This window comes from Lepidochelys kempii, chromosome 1 (genome assembly GCF_965140265.1).
Source record: "Lepidochelys kempii isolate rLepKem1 chromosome 1, rLepKem1.hap2, whole genome shotgun sequence".
Lineage (NCBI taxonomy): Eukaryota > Metazoa > Chordata > Testudines > Cheloniidae > Lepidochelys > Lepidochelys kempii.
The window spans coordinates 186,762,374-186,786,208 of NC_133256.1; the positions used below are offsets into that span (position 1 = coordinate 186,762,374).

The 23,835-nt window shown below is 39.6% G+C and overlaps 1 protein-coding gene across 7 annotated transcripts in view; it reads right to left on the bottom strand.

Annotated features, from left to right (window-relative positions):
- Positions 1-23,835, bottom strand: part of EPHA6 (EPH receptor A6) — an 872,967-nt gene that overhangs the window by 181,246 nt on the left and 667,886 nt on the right. For all 7 annotated transcript variants that reach the window (XM_073305263.1, XM_073305254.1, XM_073305245.1 and 4 more), the window contains 3 exons: positions 20,724-20,832; positions 15,875-15,945; positions 13,858-13,983 (listed from right to left, as the gene is read on the bottom strand). In XM_073305263.1, coding sequence (XP_073161364.1) covers positions 13,858-13,983; positions 15,875-15,945; positions 20,724-20,832 — 306 coding nt within the window. The remainder of the gene's footprint in view (positions 1-13,857; positions 13,984-15,874; positions 15,946-20,723; positions 20,833-23,835) is intronic.

Here is a 23,835-nt window from a genome sequence, read left to right on the forward strand (position 1 = left end):
ACATGGGAAATGAAGCCAAGTAATCAATTAGAAAAGGTAGAGAATGATGGAAGAACCAGTAGAGGCAACTATGGTTTAGTGAATAAGCAATGTTATAAAAGCCTCAGATGGCCCTAATGGTCACTCTGCTGGATTCAAACGGATCACTCCTGAAGAAAAAAAGACTCTATGGTATCTCATGCTCTGTATTCATTAGTCTTAGATTTCATTAAAAACTTCCATGATAAACATTCCTGCAGTAAGTTCATAACTTTTAGCAAATTATAATAGCAAAGGCAAAGCATCTACTCTTGAAGAAAGAGATTTTAGCTTGAGATTTTGTTTTCCACAGGAATGAATGCAGTGGTTAAAGCAGTACCTGTTATAATCCTGGCTGAGCTCCCCCGGCTGGATGCTCACCAGTCTGCAGTGTTTGGAACCAACCCTTGGATCCCACATCCTCTTGGGCTTGCTGAGTCTGCGCAGAGTCTCAACACTGTCTATGAGAATCCAGGCATGCTATCGGGGTGGAGATTCTCTGTCTAGACTCGCTGTCCAAGACATGAGGTTCCACAATCCAACTGCTTAATCCTTGAAACACAAGGCCTCCCGCACAATAGCTCTTACGTATGCCCAGAGTTCTACTGTGGGCCCTCTAGATTACTATTTCCCCCTCTGTGGTTTAACAACTGTTAAAGCAACTAACACAGAGACTTTGCAAGAGGACTTTCTAAACCAATCACATTCTACTCATGGACAAACATAAGAGATATACAGATCTATGGGGAAAAAAAACGTGCACATATCCCTGCCTCAGTTTCTTCACCTCTCCTAAGAGTCCTTTGAGTCTTAATGACCTTCAGGGATTCCAGGATTCTTCCTCTCTGCATTCTCCTCCTGCATAGCCTCATGTTCTGGTTCTACTCTCCCACCCAACCCTTCAGTCCCCTCTTTCAGATGAGTTCCCCAGCTCATTGACCTAGTATGCTTCCATTTTAGTGGAAGACCCTCCAAGTTAACACCTCTTGAGTGTTCTCCAATGTTAATCCTCTGCTAAGACCTCCTGGAATCCCATATGGAGGTTAAAAGGCAAAATTGAAGATACAGTGCAGATTACTGTCAAAACAGTGTTCACAAAACAAAATGGGGTATTTAGTTTGACACAGAGATATGTTTATAACTGTTTGCAGATTATAATAGCGAAGATAAAGCAGCTGCTATTTAAGACAATGTTCAGCTCAAGAGATTTTGTTTATGACAGGAATGAATGTAGTAATCAGAGAAGTACTGTCTAAACATACTACTGAAAAGGAAAATTCCAGTAAAAAAAAAAAAGATAAAATGAGTCACCTTGGGAAATTTCACATTTATTCTCTACAGCATCACCACCAACTAAATGATTGTAAACGGATGGTTACATTCCAGCAATAGGTATGATTTCGAGAGTGAAATTAATTATTCTACTTTGCTACTAGCACAGATTTATTTTTTCCACAGCCTCTGATAAAGTTTTATTTCTGTTTAATTTGATGTTACACACTCTTGGCTTCAAACCTTTTAAAAGCTCTCACTGAATTAAATAGTCGATGGTGTCTCCTACTTGTTGCTTTCAGTCAAGCATCACACTGATCACAGATGTGTCTGTATATTTCTTTACCACCTCTCACCAATTTGATCCATCTTCTCACTGCTATGTAGTCTCTTCAGGTGACTTGATTGTGACTCTTTTTAATGTTGAATTCTCTGCACTGTCCTAGGTGTTATAAAGTCCCTGTCTATCTTCCCTCCTAGTGACACTGCTTGCAATATCATCCATATTCTATCCCCACACAGTTTAAGTCCTGAATTCTCAAGCATCTTCAGGCTCCTTCACAAAATGCTGTCAGTGTAAAGTACCTTAAAGTGTGTGTACACTGCTGGAGGAATGTAAAGAGGTCTTAGATCAATTGAGATTCAGACCTAGAGGCACACGTAGTGGTGGCTCAAGAGACTGCAGGCCAGATAAGACAGGGTGAAAATGCTGGGGAGTGTGCACAGTGCATTCCTCTTTTTCTTACATGCCCAGGCAGGTTCCAGTCAGAAAACAGCCCCTACGCCCCTCTGTGTGAAAGGACTACTTCCTCCCAGCCCCATTAGCAATGCTAGTCACACCATGGAAGATGGAAAGGACGTGCAGCCATGATGCTGTTCCTTCTGCACTCAGCCAGCAGACCCTGGATACAGAGAATGCGGCGTGCTCGGCACCAGCCTAAGGAATGATGGAATGGACACCCTCCCCCTGCATTCAAGAGCGCTCTAGAAGACATTCTGCTTCTCTTAGGTTCAGTGTCTCCCAGTGAACTGATCTTTAGCCTACTGTTTTTGTTTTTAGGAAATGTGCTGAATTTTGAACTTCTCATAGAGAGTGCTATGTTAGGGAAACGCATCTACTCATACCCTGCTCAAGTATTCCTATTATATTCTAATTTGCCATCTGGTCTCCCACATCTCCATTTAAATGCCTTATGATTAGCACCATGTCAATGGGTTTTGCTGCATTTGCTGGTAACATTTCATAGTTCCAGCAGCAGCAGCTGTATTTGTTCCTATGCACTGACCCCATATGGTAACCTTGTACTGGCTGCCAGAGTGGTAAGCATTTAGATAAGCCTATTTGACTTTAAACAAAACATAACATCATTTTTTGACAAGCTGAAAGAGAGGACTGCATGGTTTCTACAGAACAAGTTTCTGGATTGCTCAATTAACTTCTTTCTGCCAACTGTACAATAGGGAAAGTCAGTTTTGTGTCACTAAAACAAGGATCATTTGCACATAATTAAAGCTGATCAGTTAGTGAACTCTGCAGTTTTTTCTAGTTAGCAGCAGCTTTCCCCTGAGCAAGAAAAGATGTCAACTTCACTGACTTCTGGCTCTTAGCTTTTATTTATTACACACATACTCAAGTTACTGCTGCAGGGTCAACATTTCTCTTGTTTAGCTAAAGTCTTCAAACTTGAGCAATCAGACTTAGATCTAGGAAAAGCATGATTCTATTCCTGTTGGAGAATATTTTTTCCTTTGGTTTTTACAGTAATTTAATATTCTTTCTTACCTAAATAAAAGTTTAAAAAATTGATCTCTATCCAGGACAAGTCTTAACATCATAAAAACAATCACGATTAGAATCCGTATTGGCTCTCTTGTCAAAGAGTCAAGGACTGAATGGCCCTGGAAACTGAAATCTCCTCTCACCTGTAGAGGTGATGCATCCAGAATGATGTAAAAACATTGGTCAGAGGAGAGTAGTGTATAGTGTTGTTTCCCATGCTTTATAAGTTCTGTGGATAGTGTGTCATCTGACATCTTTCATAAGTACATAATTCATTTAAAAATACTTAAATATCAAGAGTTGTTGTCCATAAGGCGTGAATGAATTTTAGTATCTTGAATGTTTTAGTTTCCACCTATAGAAGTAACTACAGACAAACGACAGACAAAGCAAATGGAAATTTTACTTTCTGCAGTATATCTGATCTGGCTGAAATTGTGTTATCCACATATCTGCCCTAGTTGCACAGTTTTCAATAGAAGGATTCAGATTTATCATCTGAACAGGAGCTGTTGCTGTCTGCTAAGGGATGAGTGGAATGACTTAGTAAGCATTTTAGCAAAGTCAACTATATTTATTGTAACTAAACTGCGTGGGAAAATATCTTGATAATATCAACTTTCATGCAAATAAAATCCTGCCTGGTCTTAATATGGTGCATGGAGTCAGCCTAGCAAGAGCCAATAAGTATTATTTCTCTGGTACCTAAGGTTAGATTGTGGTTGCCCAGTTGAGTGAGCAGGGTGCCATATGCAAGGAAACGACCCTGCCCATTTCATGATTCCGTGAGAGCAAATCACAGTAATAGTCTCTCTCTATTGAGCCTTCGCTCCCTTTGGGGAACATGTCACCCAGAAAGAAGAGGAGGTGATGCCATCCCCCACCCTTCCTCACTGGCCCAGGAACAGAGACAATGCACCAGGAAGGGAAGGGAGCATTCTGTGATATCCTAATGAAAAGTGCAGACTCTGTACCTCTATCTACACCAAAAAGCCCAGGGAGATCTTGTTCCTCCTGAGACACAGCCTGAGGAAAACAATAGATAATATACATGTGAGCAGATGCTTCAGAGTCTTCATCCAGTCCTGTATTGGACAGACACGGGCTGGTGTGTCCTCAAAACCTGGGTGGTATCCCTCGGGGAACAAACCTGGGACATCTGCTTCAGAAATTCTGACCGCTGTCCCTACTCTCCTTCATAAATTGCAACATAGCCTAGTGAGGCTCTTCTGAGGCTGCAGCTGAAGGTTGTTGCTGCTGTTCCTGGTGTTCCTTTTCTCCCTCCTTTTGTATCTCTTTTGCAGAGGGATTTAAAAATTACTCATAACTCATGATGCTATATATGAGCAGGTGCCATTATCAATGTGCTCCACAACAAAGTCCACATACTGTGTAAAGTCTAATCCATTCCCTTCCTGGAGTTTGGCTTTATTAGCAATAAGATAATGAAATTCAGCTGAAGCCTTCTCCCCAAGCTTGGCAGCTCCTCAGGTTGGTACATAAGGACTATTCAAACCACACCCTAGATTTTCACTCTCAAAAGAGCCTCTCTTTTCCTCTTTCTGAGTTGTTTGCTTCATTAAGTCAGCAGAACCCACTTACGTCTTTCCTCGTAAATTAACATATGCTAACAGGCAAACACTGCCAGGCTTTTTAAGTACTGTACTGTAGGGAGCAATCCAGTATTGTCAAGACAATGGATAATATAACCTATGTGGTCTAATGCTGTGACCCAAATTGTGCCCAAAGATGACATTGTGCAACTCTGCCAGCTTGACATATGAAGGCAGAACCTTCATCCTGAAGTTCTATCATCATTCCCAGCACTAGCTGCTTTCAGAAGGAGGACTTAGAGGATTTACTTTAATTTCAGGCTGTTTCACTTTGAAGTGCCATCAGAAAGTGCTCTGAAGATAAGTCCTATGGCAATTTAGCACTTCTGGATGCTTCACAGCTCCTCCATCCCTCCTTCAAAACAACGAGGCTGGGAAAAAAGATTCTGGATGTTTAAATCTGCTACTACCTTTCTTATGGCAATAGTCTGGGGAGTTCAACGAGGCTGGGAAAAAAGATTCTGGAAGTTTAAATCTGCTACTACCTTTCTTATGGCAATAGTCTGGGGAGTTGAGCTTTAGGCACAGCCTCATTCAGAAATGAAAACAATCAAAACACATAGCAAACTCACTACGCCTTTTATACAGTATTAGGGAACAGAATTCTTATCCAGTGAGGGCTGTCTTGTACACAGGGTGCAGTCTCATTTTTGGTTTTCAAAAATTATGCAAAAATAAAACAAATTGGCTGTTTTGGTTGTGGCAAAATCTACTGAACTTGATCTTCATTGGCTAGTTGTTAAAATATCTAATAATAAATATTCAAGGATTATGTTCACATTCTGTTAAGTGTACTGCTTTGTGTTTGCTGCTGTTGCTGTATGTTGAGGGGAAGACAAGTTGTAAAGTTTTTTTAATTCCTCCCATTCTTCCTGGATTCCACTGGTTTATATTGCCTTTCTTGGGAGTGGGCATGACAGGGACTATTTCCATCCTAACCCCTTAATATCAGTCATAATTTTCCAAAACTTTCTTCTTTCAGGCTCAAATTTTCCATGTTTTGTGTCTACCAGAATATTTTATTTTATTGAAAATATGAGCATGAATAATTCAGGTTATATTGACTGGAGAATGAAAAAAATACTTCTTCTGGTTAAAACGACTTCTGTCTGTGTGTGAAGTTTTTTTTAAAACCGTACCAAAATGGCTGAGGTACCAAAATGGCTGGGGTAGAAATTTAAATTTGACATGGAAGTCTAGCCCTTGCTGAGGAAAAGATGGTTTTGTGAATATTGATTTTGATTTACTTATGACTCCTTGAAACCTGCCCTCCAAGTATCAACAGTATATTTGGTATGGGCTTAAAAGCACTTTTTAGTAACCCTCAGAGCAAAGGATGGATGTGACTTACCTACACACTTAGCTACTTTTGAGTATGTCTACACCTCGTGGTTCTCATCCTGCAGGCTGCTTGTGGCCCAATCAGCACATAGCTGCAGCCCATTTGACATCCTCAGGCCCATTCAAATAGTAGATATACTATGTGGATGCAGCCCACATAAAATAGAGAGCTACATATGTAGCCCATGATGGTAAATACGTTGAGAACACTGGTCTGCACTGCAAAAAAAGATGTTTTCTTAGCTTGGGCTACACAATTTGTGTTAATATATCAGTGAAGACACAGCAACTCAGCAGCTCAAGTTAAAGCCTATGAAGAGGCTTGGTTTGAATTTGAGCTGCTAACTTGAGGTAAAAGCCGAGTTGCTGTGTCTTCATTGCCATTTTAATCCAAATTAACTAACTCAAGTTAAGATCCCACCTTTTTTGCAGTTGTAGACATACCCTTAGTTAATTAGTAAATGTGCACAGAGAATAAGGTATTTTCCACAGGACCCCTTACCTGATTCAGTGAACAGCAGGTAAGGTGGGCAACAAGGTACTTCCCATTGTGCATCTTAGCTCTCATACATCAAAACATTAAGTGTGTGCTTAACTTTATGTACTTAAATCCCATTTAACTCAATAGGTGCTTAGGTGCTTTGCTGAATAGGGGCTGGATGGACAACCATTTTCTTAAGTGCTTGGCTGAACTGGTCTCCTTATGAGGTGCATGGGATACACGGAGAGCAAAGGAAGGCTACACTTTACCTACCCAATTAGCTAACTTGGTTAATTAGTACATGTGCACAGAAGATAAGATCTCTTGCCTGATTCAGGTTGTGTCTAACCAAATATTTCTGTGTTATGAATTTTTTCTATAAAACTGAACAAAAAACCTGTAAATACTGTAGCTAGGGCTGTACATGCAACTTTAATTCTGCCCCACTGGACATGTGCTTTACAATATATGGTATAATTACACGATCACATACTGATTCTCAAAGACAATATGTTATCATACAATTTATTTCTAGAACCATAGACACATAGCATTTTCTAATATTGTGTAGTTCTCTGTCATGTAATTCTGTGCTAGAGAGAGTTCATGAATGATATCTAACCAAATCCACATCTACAGTAAACAGTATGTAAAACATTGTAGATTAGATATAACAAGGAGAAAGTGATAATTTGCATGTAAGGAACACTGTGCTGGTGACTGAAAATAAATTATACTGTGTATAGTTGTTGACAAAATTATTAAAGAAAATACCATAGAATTAAAAGAAGTTATCAAAGTAAAATGCCTAAATCAATAAATGTATTCAGAACTCCTATGAGAATGAAATTAGTGTAAGACAAAAAGAATGGAAACATATTACAAGCTGCTACATGTTATTTTAGAAACTGTATGTGATCCTGTAATTAAGGACTTTATTGTAATGTATATGTGCAGTGGAGCTGAGTTAAAGATACTTGTGCAGCCTTTCTAGTAAAGTTAAGATTCTGTCACAGGTATTTTTAGTAAAAGTCAGGAACAGGTCTTGGGCAATAAACAAAAATTCACCGAAGCCCGTGATCTGTCCCTGACTTTTACTAAAAATACCCAGGGGGTGGGGGACAAATTGAGTGCTGCCAGGGGCTTGCAGCTGGTCCAGCCCTGCCACTGCTTCTGCGGCAGGGACTGATCACTGCACCTCCTGCCCCAGGGGGGCTGACCCAATCTCGGCCTCTGCTCCGGCAGGCCCGGGGTCCACTGCTCCGGCAGGTCCGGGGTCCGGTGCTCCGGCGGGTCTGGGGCTGACCTCCAGTCAGCTATTCAGGCAGCCCCAGTGCGGACTGCCAGCTACTACTCCAATGGCCCTGGGGCTGACAGCTACTTCAGGTGAGAAGAAGCCAAATTTATTTTTTTTTACCATCTGACATCTTTCTAGTGGCCTGTAGTAATATTACCAATTGTGTGGTGCTTTACAAACATTAATTAATCTCCACAACATCTTAGTGAAGTAGGGAGGTATTATTATCCATATTTTACAAAATGGGGAAGACAACAAGTTTAAATGATTTGCGCAAGACCATACAAAGAATCAGTGTCAGAACTGGAATTAGAATTCTGGATTTTGTGGCTCCTACTCCTGTGTCTGCCAAAACCACCAGCACTGATACACTAAACTGTCTTAGTAGAAAAGCCAACAACTGGATAAGCAGAGAATGTAAACACTCTCCGTGCACAGTGAACAGTGAAAAAATCACTCACACTTAAACCCTGTGTCGTATAGTCATCAAAATTTGAGTTAAAAAGAAAACAATCTTACAAGATTCTATCCATTAAATGTATTTAGTTTTGATGTATGGTCTCAGTCCATCTGTACTCAGAGGAGGAAAAATAGCTTCCCTTAATAAAGAACCCACTCAATCTCAACTAATGGAATTGTTCTGGAAAGAAAACTACCTAAACCATCCAGATTTTTTCCATGCTACCACAGACCTGAGCACCTCTCACTATCAGGAGCTCTTACTTTATCCACGTTGTACCCCATTTACAGGGTGACCAGAGAGCAAGTGTGAAACACTGGGACAGGGGTGGGGGTGGGGAGGGTAATAGCAGCCTATATAAGAAAAAGACCCAAAAATCGGGACTGTCTCTATAAAATAGGGACACCCTACCCATTTAGGACCTGGTGAAAGGACCCTTCTCTTCACACAGGCTTTTCAATAAGAAAAGAAGTGCAGAAAGGTAGCATTTTCCTGGATAATGAAATACAACACTTAAGCACGGGGAGGGCAAAGAGGCAAAACATCAATTCATTTCTGTGTGTTCAACAGAAGAGTGTCACATCTAAGTGTACTGGAGAGAAAAATGGCCAAATCTATGTAAAATACTGGTACATTTTCATCTTTGGAGTGTAAGGGCAATACTCAAATAGGATATGAATAAATCACTGAATCTTGTTCTACTGTATAAAGAGAAGAGACTCTTAAGGAAAGACAAACCTATTAACATTTCCGAATCATCATTGCATCTACCATTGTAGTATATCAATAAAACAATGAATGGAACTTTGCAGAAATAAATATTATAAACCACAGTTCTTCAAGCCAGACTCATAGTTCCCTTTGGGAAATGCTCATATTTTTATGTCTGACAGTGTTAAGGAAAAGTTAGCACATGTGACTCCATTTTGGTTTGGGGCCTACCACTGTCTAAAAGCAAGCACATCATGCACCAGGAGGAGTGTTCCTTAGATACTGCATTGCTGTGTAACAACAGCGCAGATCTCATCAGGTTAACTGCTAGGAACTAAACCCAATTTCATCCTCTGTATTTTTTCAGTTGAGCTTCCCTCCACAGAGATTTTCAGAGTTTAATGGTATACAGGAGCATTATGGGCACAGCACCAAAGTCTCAACATTTTCCTATGTAGAAAAGTGTTTCTAGGAGCATTCAATCACTCTGTCTGGTTGAGTGATTGAGCTCAGATCGGGAAATTTAACAGTATGCATTTCCCCCAAATAAAAGAATTTTCCAATTCCTTTCAAGTGCCTGACCTCTATACTTCTTAGAATCTGAGAGTTTGAACATAATTATGCCCTGCTCTGACTCATCTTTCTCTGGTGGAAACTTTCCAGATTAACAGCCTGTTTTTTTTTTCAGTGTAACATGAATCATCCACAATATTTTAAGATGTTCAGAGAAGATGAAGCTCTGCAAACATACTGTCATTGTCAACTAGCTCAATACTATGACCTTCCCCATTTTATTCATTAAAAATATATTCTGTAAGAAAAATTAATTGAATGTCTCTTGCAAGAAGTGCCATAAGGATTTAGCAGGTACTAAGATGATATTCACAAGACATCGTACATGCAATTCAGTTGGAACCAAAACATTGCCTACATTGCAAAAAAGACCCACAAGAGTGAGTCTGAGAGCCGAGGGCAACTGATTCAGGCTAGCGGGGGTTGTGCTATGGGGCTAAAAATAGCAGTGTAGATATTCCCGCTCAGGCTGGCATGCCAGTAAAAGCTACAAGTGGTGGCTATCTATAGTCTGGAAGGGCTCTGTAACTGGGAAAACTATATATCATATATTGAGCAGTTCTTTAAATATTTTTCATTGTGATCATTTTACATACATTGACTCTCGGGTATCATTTCTGCAACCCTAACTAGACACTTTCCCAAATACGTAAAAGAATAATACTGTTTTAAAAGACTTTAGTCCACTGCAGTGTCAATCTGTGTTCCTGTGCAGGTGACTTATATTGAAGTGACCTTACACTTCCTACCCTTTTAACTAGCAGAGACTTTACAGACAGATTCTAATCTCAAATAAAAGGTGTACAGAATTGGGTATCTCAGCGTCAGCTACTGTGCCTGAATGCTAATCTGCAGTAGCCTAATTGTTTATGAGTACCTTGGCAGAAGGCAGAGTGAGCCACTGCACAGGACACAGTACTAAGAGCTGGGAGATCTATGTTCCATTCCTAGCTCTCCTGAGTAATTTTAGGGCTGTCGGCCTGACATCGATCCCGGGCCAGATAATGGAGTGGCTATATAGGACTCGATTAATAAAGAACTAAAGAAGGCTAACATAATTAATGCAAATAAACATGGGTTTATGGAAAATAGATTCTGTCAAACTAGATATCTTTTTTTGATGAGATTACAAGTTTGATTGATAAAGGTAATGTTGATGTAATATACTCAGACTTCTGTAAGACGTTTGACTGGGCACAACATTTTGACTAAAAAAGTAGAATAATTTAAAATTAACAGACAAATTAAATGGATTAAAAACTGGTCAAATGATAGGTCTCAAAATGCAACTGTAAACAGGGAATAATCATTGAGTGGGTCTGCTTCCAGTGGGGTCCCGCAGTGATTGGTTCTTGTCCCTGTGCTATTTAACATCTTTATGTTAAAAAACAAAATCACCACTGCTAAAGTTTGCAGATGACTTTAAAAATTGTGGGAGTGGTAAATAATGAAGAGGCCAAGTCACTGAGGCAGAGCAGTCTTGATTGCTTGGTAAACTGGGCACAAGCAAACAATCTGTGTTTTAATATGGTTAAATGTATACATCTGGGAACAAAGAATGTAGGCCATATTTACAGGATGAGGGACTCTATTCTGAGAAGCAGTGACTATGAACATTTTTGGCGGGGGTCATGGTGGATGATCAGCTAAACATAGCTCCCAGTGTGATGCTGTGAGCGAAAGGGCTAATGCAATGCTGGGATGCATAAACAAGCATCTTAAGTAAGAGTAAAGAGGTTATTTTACCATTATTTTTGGCACAGGAGCTCCACTGGTGCCCACAATTCAAAAAGGATGTTGATAAGTTGAAGATGGTTCATAGAAGAGCCAAAAGAATGATTAAAGGATTAGAAACAAGCCTTATAATGATAGACTCAAGGAGTTCAATCTATTTATCTTAACAACTCTAGAAGGCTAAAGGGTGGCTTGATAACAGTCTATAAGTACCTAATAGGGGAACACATTTAATAAGGGGCTCTTCAATCTAGCAGAGAAAGTTATAAGACAATCCAATGGCTGCAATTTGAAGCTAGAGAATTCAGACCAGAAATAAAATATAAATTTTTAATGGTGAGAGTAATTAACTATTGGAACAATTTACCAAGGCTCATGGTGGATTCTGCATAACTGACAATGTTTAGATCAAGTTTGGACATGTTTTTAAAAGTCTGCTGTAGGAATTATTTTAAAGGGAAGTTCTGTGGCCTATCTATACCTCAATGGTCCAGAATCAATTAAACTTGCTCAGGTAAAACTACATGAGTGGCAGTCCAGTTGTGGGGAAAGGACTGAAAACTCCCAGTGTAGACATACCCTTACTGCCTAGTTTTTCCATCTGTAAAATGAGGATAATAATACTTATCCACCTTAGTAAAATGAATTCATTTCTATGGGAGAAAAAACATTCTGCTAAGTGCTAAGGTGCTCAGGTTAGCCTTATGTGGCTAAGGTTAGCCTTCTGTCTTAGATGTACCTGTGGAGGACTGTTTCTCACCTAGTTCCATTAATATCTGTTGTACATCCCATCCCCCATCAGAAATTTGATGCAGTTTCATGGCAGTACATACCACATAGATGAAAAGAAGCTGTGCAATGCTTTCACAACAAAACCACTACATTGGAAGAATATCATCTACCTGGATTTGGGTCAGATTTTGCAAACTTTTCAGTGAACCTGGACTGAGTTGTGAACAAAGCATGGTGAGATGATGATTTAATTTGGAAGCAAAGGGTGGAATTTTCAAAAAGCACATAAGAGAGTTAGGAGCATGAATCCCATTGAGTTTCAATTGAGTTGTGCTCTTCATATCTTTAGGCATTTTGGAAAATCCCATCCCATATGAACCTCAGTGCATGGTGTCAGCCTGAAATCAGACGAAACTGTAATCTTGGCTGAATTTCAGTTTGCATTCTGAAGTGAAACTAAAGGCATGAAAGTCAACATGAAATGAAATCAGAAAAGAAAATTCAACAAAACTTCATGTGCAATAAAACTAGCACATTCTGCGCATCTTGACAAGTTTTGGGACTATCTTTCCAAGGCCAACTAAGAATTAGACCATTTAGAAGAAAACGTAGAATTTAAAATAAATGAGCATGTTTGTGTGACCAATAAGTGGAAACATTCCAAAACCCTGGGCTCTGTTTTTATAGTCTTCATAGAGATTTTGCTGTATTCTGCACACTCTCAAAGAAAGAAAATAAAGGTTTTATGATTCTGGAAGGGAAGATAGATTTAACTCTGTCAGTCAAAAGCCTTGTGTTCATGAATCTTCTGAAAGATAGACTCAGAGGGAACTCTGAAAGAGGTGTGAGGAAAATTAACCTTTGCAAAAATAGTGCAAACTGTATTCGCGTACTGGCAGTACTTGGCAAACTGAATATCATTTGGGATATATCTAATCTATGTCAGATGATAGAGCAAAATGTGGCCTCAGTGACACATAGTTTGCCAAACAGCACTGATTTTGTTTTTTTCCTGTTACTTGGTGAATGTCATACTTACTTTTTCCATACCTACTTGTCCTACAGTGTCCCTTTTAATAGGAATAGGTTATCTTCATGCCTCTGTTTGTATTTTCTTGGAGTCTGTCTGTCTGGATGTGGAAATAAAGACAGGCACCACTAGATTTATCTGTCAATCTTCCCCACCAGACCAGGTAGGAACCCTTTTTACTTTGTCTTTTAATTAAACTTTAGAATACAGCAAAATATTTGCAAAGACTATACATCTGTCACAATCTTTTCTTATAAATGTTCAGCCACCCTTCCCTAAAGTCAGAGTGTACTGCTCTCTGAAGACTCAACAACCCTAGATAACCCTAGCCAACTTATGGAGGGAGGACTGAACTTCTACTTGTAGTGTTTGCTGTCCTCCCTCCACTGTACAGCAAAGAAGAATCCGAGGACTGGCCCCCAACTTTCAGTGGAGAAGCTAAGAGACGCAGATTACCACTGCCATCAATCTGGACTCTTCTTCTGGAGGCAGCGCAATGACCTTTATCATCCACACTTTCCTGGTCTTGAGGGAGCAATTAGTTCCCATTTTATTCTTCTAGACTCTTCAAAAGAATGGGTAGCCCATCCATTTTTCTACATCAGCAGGACAGGAAAGACTTCTATTGCCATTCTTGCTGCACCTTTAGCACTGTGGGTGAGACCTGTCCCAGAGTGTCCTTGCCTGTTGGGAAACTCTGCCCACATTTGATACAGTATTTGATTGCCACCATATGACTTCAAGTTGAGTAAGGAAGTTTCCCTATGTCTAGGGGAGACAATTATTAATATTTTTGTAAATCTGCATGCTTTTACCTGCCCCTATAACTCTCTCAATACGAATTCTTGAAGGATCTATCTCCTTTGCAAACTCATGGACAGCAAGAGATGGGTCTTCATATGTGTCTGGATCAATATACGTTTTTATTCCTGGGAAGCGCACTGGAAAGAAAGGAAGATTTTACTTACGTTTTAGTCAAAAATCCTTCAACAAACATTCCCATGCTATAACCAATATTAACTTTAAAAAATGTAGTGAACAGATGGTTCAGTGCATTAGTGATGGGATATTAAGCCTTTCATATTTAAGATGACAGACACAATCTGGACTAGGTCAATAGTGACTGAAAATTATTAGCAACCGATTGCTAATTACATTGTAGCCTATGTAAAATGAATGGGTGGCCAAACATGTACAACAGTTGGCGTGCTTGTTGGCAGCTTTAGAGCTGACAGAGATTGAACGAATATGGAAGTAACAATACCCTCCCCACATAGAGGTGGTCTTTCTACGTGGGCTTGAGCGACACTGGAGAAGTAGGGCAGCATGCGTGGAAGTTTATATTTGGATTAATAGATGACTTCAGTCTCCAGTTCTGCTAATCCAATACCTTGCACCATCATGAATATTCATTCATTCAAAGATAAAAACCTCCACCCCCGAACTCCCATCCTGCTTTCCAAAGGGTGGTTTATAATTTGGGGCCTGATTCTGCTACCCTTACGTAAAGTACTACATTACCAGGCAAGCAGTATAGTAAATATTCAGTGGGATTATGAGTAAGATAAGTGGAAGAATCGGGCACTTTAGTAAATAAGATGATAAAATTAAGGAAGGTTATAATTAAATGTGCATATATGAATCCTTCAATTGAATACTCAGCCCCTATTCTTCAGATTTGGAGATAATTTAATTAATTTAAAGATAATTTGCTGCATTGGGAAAAAGTAGCTCTTCAGCAGAAAAATATTGAATCTCCATTTTAGTATTTCATGTAATACTACTATACATCATCAGTATCAATGATTTTGTTACTGTTAACACATGTGGAAGGCAGTGTATTACCATTAAGGAAGACAGTACCAATATGGAAACACTGGAAATGGTAAATACACAGATAGAATACTGTTAATGTTTATTTTTGGCACATCCAATTTGTCATGTTTCCCAGTAGAAGTGGGAAACCACCACAAAGAGAATGGTTACTTGCCCTATAGGAACTATGGTGTTTTGAGATCTATTGCCCATAGAGATTCCACCTTTGTTGCACATGTGCCCCAGGTGTGCAAGGTCAGATTCTTTTGGGCTAGCAGTATCCATTGGGGCAGTACCTGCACCTCAGTACCCCGTGCCTCTGCACCTCAGAGCATAAACGGTAGAGTAGGCCCAACAGCTCCATAGTTCCTTCATCAATATAGAATCCCATAAGAGAAGGACTGAGCAGTAATTGGGAAGGAGGGCAGGTTGTGAAATCTATGTTGATAACAGACCTCAAACAACCACAGCTACTACAGGGTAGAATAACTGTTCTTTTCTCAGTGATTGTCCACACAGATTTCACTCAGACTGACTAACAAGCAGTAGTCTATTTGCATGGAGGTGGGTATGAGGAGTCTACTTGAACAATGACCGCAGGACTGCACTGCTAATCAAAAGTGTCCGATCTCACGCATGTAAACTGCATGCACCACAGGAGCAGAATCTATTGATAATCACTTCATAAAGAATAATATAATACAGAGCAGTTGTGAATTCACAGGCAAGCCTGGAAAACTGACAAAAAGTGTGAATGTTGAAATCCAAAAGACGATGGACCTTTTCCCTTGCAAACTTGCTCAGTAGAATAAATGCAAGTTTTTCAGTCAACTTTTGCAAAGAGGCTACACAGATAACAAGAGAGGCCTTGATCCTACAGTGTGGGTCTCCACAAACGAAGGGGTTTGTCCACCTGGATTAAATTACAGGGTCAGGGTAAAAATGTATAGAGAAAATACATAACTTTCACTGAAAATGCGACATAGGCATTAAATAACATGATGTTGTATTACTTACAATGTCCATTTTGCAAATGAGCCCTTCTTTTTTCTTCAGACTTCATTTTGGCCTTTATGTACCACTGGCATCTTTTTAAAGAGCAAACAGTTTTAGTTAAAATGGTTGTCATACACAGAATAAATGCACTTTAAGTTTTCTATAGAGGTTCATGACATCATAAGCTACTTTGATTACAAGGTCTACCTATTCTGAATTTACAGAGATTTATAGATAACAAATTTTTGAAAGATTGTATCTTATGAGCAACTACAAAAAAGCAACATATAAAAATATAATGTGGTTGGGGTGATTAATAGTGAAATGAACTATACTGAAATTCAAATCAGACACAATAAAATCCAAACTTTTCAAGTTTAGCTCAACCCAGATATTGAATTTCCAGGTTTGTATTTATCTTTAGTTTTGTCTACAAACAGCAACAGAAAACCCTTGCAATTTGGTGATAAATTATTGAATTTAGCCTCTCATGCTATGCCTTTGTGTTTTTGTATGTTGATTTGTACATTTTAAACCTGATCGTATTATCTTTAATGTCCTGTGGGTTAAAACAGCTCACTTTTTCTATATAGATGTAATAGATTCTATGACATTAATGGGCTTCATGAAGGATAAAACTGTTTTTCCATGTCAGAACCACACATTTTCTCTAATTAGCCTCTGCTCCAGTCTCTGCATTCATTATTTTGTCATCTCTGTGAAGATGTTAGTGAATAAACAACATACAACCAGCTGTGTGAGTGTAACAATTAACTATATGTCTGAATGTATTTATATCAAACTACAAACTCCATTTTGTTTTGTGAGCACCATTTGGTTGTGTGGCTGTACTCTGCCTGTTGTCTTTTTGCCTCAATCTTGGACTGGAATTCCAAGGGTGTTGACAAGCGAAGTTGACAAGTGAAGACAAGTGAGTGAGAAGACAAAAGAGTGAATAAGGATTGTTAAACATGACTGACTTTGTCCTGTGCAGCATACCCATTATGTTGCAGAGGATGGCCTACCTGCAAGAAAAGAGTTTTCATCTAGTCTGGACCTCAGGTGGATTGTAACCAAGCAAAGGATTCCCTAATGGGGACCTTGATAACCTAAGGGAGGCTTTGAGGCTGGCCTGGAAGATCACCTGTTAGAGGGGACTGGAAAGTACAAAAGGACACGTTCTTCTCTTGGAAGCTCTCTCTCACCAACCAGAAGAAGGGAAGACTGGACAGGACGAGCAGGGACAGTAAATCCCAAAGGCCACCTCGGAGCAGTGAGGACACTGGAGGGAGGGTATTTGTGCAAAGATGTTTATTATTTTTGCATGGATCTGTATGTCTTGTATGCTTTCTCTGTGACAAAAGGTGTGGGTATTTAGAAATCTCTCTGCAGAGTCTCTTCCTTACACTGTCACATAGCTCCAAAGAGGGAAACCATAAATTAGTGGGTCCACAGTTTAGGTGGAACTTTGAGAGCATGTAACAGCTACTGAGGAAGCTCGAGAGAGCTGGCACTAGTTTCAGGATGTAGGTAATTGGACCACAGTGTTCTCACTGCCAAGAGTGGGAGCAGACATGGCATCTGCACCTGGAGTTTATGCCTAGACACCTGGAGCCTGAGAGACAGTGCCTCAATTCTGTTGAGCCCAAGCAAGTCAAGAGCACATGGGACCAAAGGTTTGCATCCAGTATCAAGGGCACACTCAGCTGAACCACTTTCACTTTAGGGGTTGCAGCATCATTCAAGTTTGGTCTGGTGGTCTCTCCATTGTGACAGAGGATCTGTGGGGCAAATTGCAGTAAGTGGTACTGTGATCTCATGAAGTCAGTAGCAATCCCACTCCATTTGGGGGCTCTCTTTTCCCCTCCCTGGGTAGCCCTTTTTTCTCTCCCTGGGTGGTGCTGCCCCTGACAATGGTATGCACCATGAGTAACATGCAAATGGTGGTGAGCGCCACTGTCCATTGCAACAGCCTAGTGCATGTCCAGCAGAGAGAGCTCACCTGGGTTGCAACAGCGAGTCTCTCTCAGTTTTGACATGTTTTTATTATTGGTAGTTTAGGACAAAACACTGAGGAATAATTTCTTTAATGATCAAAATAAATCATACCAGGCTTTAATGCTGCGTTCCCTGGAATTTAGCCAACCATCCCCCATAATTTTTGTGGCTCTAAGTCATTGCATCTTTCATTTTAATATCTGAAACTGATGGAAATGCTTCCTATTTGCTCTTAGTGGATAATCATTCACTGAAGTACACAAGCAGGTGCTTATCTCACCATGCCTCTTCAATATAAATAGACTCATCAGCAGCCTTGTGATTCGACAGTCCATCAAATTGCTAATTCTAAATAGTGAAGCAGTTCACATCTGTAGGGTACCAATCCAATCTTTCACACTGAAATTTGCCTCAAATCCTATAGTAAATTGAGTATTTATTCGAAATTTTCTCACTCTGTCTTCAGAGAATAATTTCTAATGAATACTCTCTTATCACTGTGTTTAAGAGATACTTCAAAATGAATCCATATCTTATGTAATTGAAAAGTTCCATTCAGTAAGGTGTTAGAAAGCTAAAAGAACCTCTGATGTTCTTAACGTTAGCAAAGAGAAAGAATGAAAGTAGGAAGAATTCAAGAATACCCACACCAATACTAATCTTATTCCATTACTGAGTTCCTTTTAAGTGAGGCATTCACATTATTTTTCAGGAATTTCACTTGATGATTCTACGTAATAATTTCTTTCAAAATTTTCCTGTCTTTGTTGGCCGAATCCATCTTTATTTCCATTGAAACAATATATTTTCCAGTATGTAAAGCAGTAGCTACGAGTAGAGATCTCTGCTTACACTCTTAATACTGAATTTGTCACATTTAGTCTTTGAAGTTAACTTCTCCCATTTATCTTAATGGAACGTTAATACCTACTGGTTCTACTGTTTTTTAGTCTGTCATGTTACACGCTTCACAAGAGAGCAGTGCACTAATTCACATAATGACGGATATATTCACATTCAGGAGGGCTAGAACTTCATCTGTCAACCAAATGAAAGCTTAGATTCTAAAGAAGAGTGCAAATACGGGGTTCAGTTCCACGCAATTCATAGATTCCCCCTTCCTCCCAAACACCAGGTGGGACACAGAGGGAGAAACTCAACAACAATCCCTCTTTGGAGATACTTCCACTTCATTATGTTGTGTGGGGGAATGGAGTCCAGGGTTTGTGCATACACAATCCCTCCCCACGAAACAGGCTGTGGGACCCCTAACTCCAAAGAAAACAAAAGAACCTCTCTGTGGAGTCTCCTGGATCTACAGTTGGACAATTGAATCTGTACAGAAGCCTCATGCCTCTAGAGAAGCTCTGTCTCCCTGTGACTTTTCCTGTTTCCTAGAGAAGCTCCATGACCAATGACTCCCACTGGCTGTAGGAATCCCAGGCACAAAAGGGAGTGGGAACACACTGTCTTTTCCTTGGAAACTGAATCAGGTACAGGGGGGAGGTGATGTCTGTCCACCTGGCCCTCTCCTTTCTTGTGAAACCTTGGAGTGAGAGAGAGGCCACATCTTGGGGCCCAGGGAAGGTGGAGCTGGGGAAGTGGTCGAGTCCATTCTTCCACATGGGAAGGGGAGACTGCTGCATAGATATTCTTTGTGGAAGATCTGAGACACATGATTCCCCACGCTGGCAGGGAGTGAGGTTCTGATCTCAGTTACATCTGTGCAAAATGGTAGTAACTCCACTGAGGTTATATGGATTTACTCCAGATTTACATTTGTGTAAGGAAGAGCACAATCTGGCCAATAGAATAAAAGCAACTCCTCATCCAATTAACACAGTGTCAGTATTAGACCGTGATCATCATATCAAGTGAAGCAAGCTGAACAGTCAGTATAGTATTACAAGGAAGGAAATGGAAATGGAATAAGAGAGTCATTGGATAAGCCCTAATATGTCATCTAGTGCATCTCCTGCTAATGCATCAATGTTTGCTGAAGTAGATTTAATAGGGCTTTGTTCAGTCTAATTTTAAAAATCCCAAGCAAATAGGACTCTCACCACTTCCTTTGGGGAGACTATTCTACAATCTAATTAGTATTACTCTTAGTATGTTAATTCTAATGGTTTTCGATTAACTTTTCCTTTACTTAAGTTGATCACATTTCTTAGTTGTCCTTCCTCTGCTTCTGGTACCACTTTCCTGATCTGTACTTAGATTAGTAAAACCATGATTCTATCACTAGACTGGACTGTTTTCATAAACAAGATATATAAAAAAATCAAACATTGATCAGGCAATAGATTTCAATAAGCATATTTTCTCTTTGTGTATTTCAATTGCTACATCTATTGTTGGATATCTATTTTTTTAAAAGTGTAATACAGAAAGCGGTCACTGAAATAGGCTACTAAAATAGGTTAATAGAGTACGCACTATTGCTAACTGCAAGCATACCAAATAATGAGTCAAGTCCCCCCACAATCATGAGATTGGCTTAAAATCATGAGATTTAAAAATAAATACATTTGGGATTCTTTTTATTTGGTTTCTAAACCCTTAGGGTGTACTTGGATCATGTTTTCAAGCTTTTCTCGGCAAGGAAGTCTAGAAAAAATGAAAGCGTGATTCTCACCTAATCACATGACTCTAGGAGTGGGGCTTTAAACAAAACACCAAGTATTAGAAGATTCTCACTAAAATTGGAAGAGCTGGCAACACTCAATAAGGTGACATTTACTCCATGACAACTGGACTGCACAAGGCCCTATTTGCCACATAAGCTGTGGACAAATGATTTAACTAATATGAGCCACTCACTGGGATGAATTTCACCATATGTGAACTAGTACAGTGTAATATGAATTACCTCCCAGTGATTAGGAAGAACAGAGTGAGGATAACCAGGAGAGTGAATCCACCAACCGCAGCAGTGGCAATTACAAGAATCTGCCCCTGCTCCGCAGCTATATCAGAAGCTGAAACAGAAACACAGAGAAGAGGGGTTAAAGTTTCAATGAGTGGGATACATGCAGAAAGGATCATAATATTCCACCAGCCTAATGCCTGATTACTCTATGAGAGCTGAAAGTTGCAATGATTTCTCTGGTGGTTAAGGAGGGCAGTGGGTGGAATTTGCCAGTGGAGGGAAGGAGAGGAGGTCAACGGGCAGGTAGTTAGTTCTGTGCACTATTCCCGAAGGTGGGGAGGCAGTTTTGACAGAGAGAGATTAAAGAGGTACATGGGAACTGTGCAAACATTTTCTCCTGTGTTATTTGGTCCTGAAACTTCTGCTCCTGCCTGCCAAAGCTTACAAATTACAGTCAAAATAGCTGGGATAGCCAGCCCCTGGAGCTATCAGCTCATAAAAATAGCCAATAATTATGAAATTTAAAATTGAACCTGATTTTCAAACCTACACTGCATTGTCCTGTAATTATCCATATAGCTTGCGCGTACACTACCACATGCAGATGTCTAGACAGACTCTCCATCTAGCAATATGTAGATCAGTGTGCATGCAAAGTGCACCGTTGCACACACAACTATAGTGTGAAAATCAGGCCCCATATTTAAAAGAACCCAATGCTCTACTATACTAGATAATTGTAATAATAATAGTAATAAGACAATAGTAAAAAAATGTGTTGTGTTCTTTCCAAACACAAGAAAATAAAACTCATGAAGTGGAATTGGTTTATAAGGGTTTTGGCAAAGCAATTATATTCAAATATTTTAAAAATATATTTAAAATCCTAAATGGTTTATGGCCTTGCTATATGAATAAACTGCTACTTCTTTTATATTCTGTCGCAGTTGCTAAGATCAGCTGTGGTTTCTTGAGTATAAGCTTTACAGGATGATCAGATGAAGGCCTATGGAATTCTCAGACTCTTGCAATTTGCCAGGGTCCAAGTTTAGCAAAATTCAAGACACATGGACTGCACATTTATATAGTCAGCTTAACACTAAGCCCAATTCTGCATTCATTCTGTGGGCAAATCTCCCAGTATTGTATGGATAATAAGGACTATTTAACTGAGCCCCAAAGAAGCCAGAGACAAGACTCTTATTTAGCATGTGGGTGTTCCTTTGCAGCACAGGCTCTTCAGGCTGCTGAAGTATGTGTACAGCTTTAACTATAAGGTGCTCTGGTGAAAGGCATCTGTAGCGGAACATGATCCTTATCCTGCCTTTTTGCACTCCAGAAGCCAGCTCTGACTCTAATGGCTGTGTATGTACTGTATCATTTGAGTTCCTTCCACCAACATCTTTATACAACAGTACTGTTTACAATATCCCCTTTGCTTCAGTCCTCCCTTCAGGACCACAGGGAAGCAGTCTCCCTTCCCTGAGACCTCTGTGAGATTGGACTCAGCTAGCCCTGTCTCTCTCTCTTCACCTGGCACTTCCTTCCACTGCCTTTGTATCAGTCTTGAGCTGATGGGCTAATTGGCTCATTAGCTCATCCAGACCATCAGTCTGATTCACTAATTACCTATAATAATCCCAATCAGTTTTCTTCAGGGGAACTAATGGGTGTCAGAGTGATCCCAGTGCAGGCTCATCTGTTAACTCCCTCCCTTTATCCAGGCAACAAAAAATGTTGTTCTCAAGATTTGTCTGTTCTTATCACTTTCTCCAACAAACATTGGGTCTAAGCAAATCACCTGAAAATATTGCCTCTGCGAGTCTGAACCTATTATTATTATTATTAATATTAAACATTTATATTGCAGTAGTGCCTAGAGGCCAGTCCAAGGCCTCAGTCTATTAGATGCTCTATGAATGAGAGAAGGATTTGGCTCTGTTGTCTCTGTCTCTCTTGCTCTGTAATCCTGAGGGTCTTTATCTGCCCCTAATTCTATGTGACAGTTATCACCTTCCAGTACATTCCCATCTGTTATCTATTTGTTAGTTTCTATGAGATATGTAGTATTTTGAGAATTAAGAACAGGGACCCTATTGGGGCCCTCTGACAGTGGTAGAAATATAGTACTGGATGTTTTAGCTGACTTCAATAAATGCAGGAAAGAGATCAACCTCAGCTTCATCAAGAAAACAAAATCTGGTTTTATGCAATTGTGCACCGCTCAGAAAGCACAAGATGCAGCTCTCCCGGGGCCTCTGTTGATTCAAATGTTGGTACATCATCTGGGATGCTCTGAGGAGAAGCCTCAATACAATGTAGTCTCTTATTCAGTACTTTGTGACACCCAGAATACTGTACACAAACTGTCAAAAGCCTCATAAAAATGTTGTATCCAAGAGGGAACATTTGGACTTTAAATAATATTTCTGAGTGATTTAGCAACTAATAAATAGCATGAGCCATCTTTGCAACCATAGTCAAAGCAAATAAAAACAATAGTAATTTATGTCCAATTTGCAATAAAAACAATGTATTAAATCTCTGGCATTAGGTTTCTGTCTCTATAATTTAATGGAAATATGGACAGGCAATAAATTACAATACTGCGTTCAGTATCTATGGTCATAAACTGTTCACAGACAAGTTAGATATGTACCTCTTCGAATGAAAGATACACTGAAAGCTTTTATCAACTACTCACTAAAGAGTTAAGCTCCCAAACTGTAACCAGTGATAATGTGGGAATTACTTTAGACTTTGCATCATGTTCTATTCAATAGAGTCATATTTACTTGGAAAAAATCAACTTAATAAAAATGATGTGATACAAGTAACAATGCAAATAATGACAGGTTTCAGAGTAGCAACCAAGTTAGTCTGTATCCGCAAAAGAAAAAGGAGTACTTGTGGCACCTTAGAGACTAACAAATTTATTTGAGCATAAGCTTTTGTGAGCTACTGCTCACTTCATTGGATGCATTATCATCCCAGGCCTTCAGACCAAATGTTGAATACCATCTCTCAACTTTTGGGGTCCCTTCTAAACTGCTATAGAGGTTGTTAAGGCTAGAGACATTTTAAAGCCATAAAAAGAGAAGGAAATGTTAAA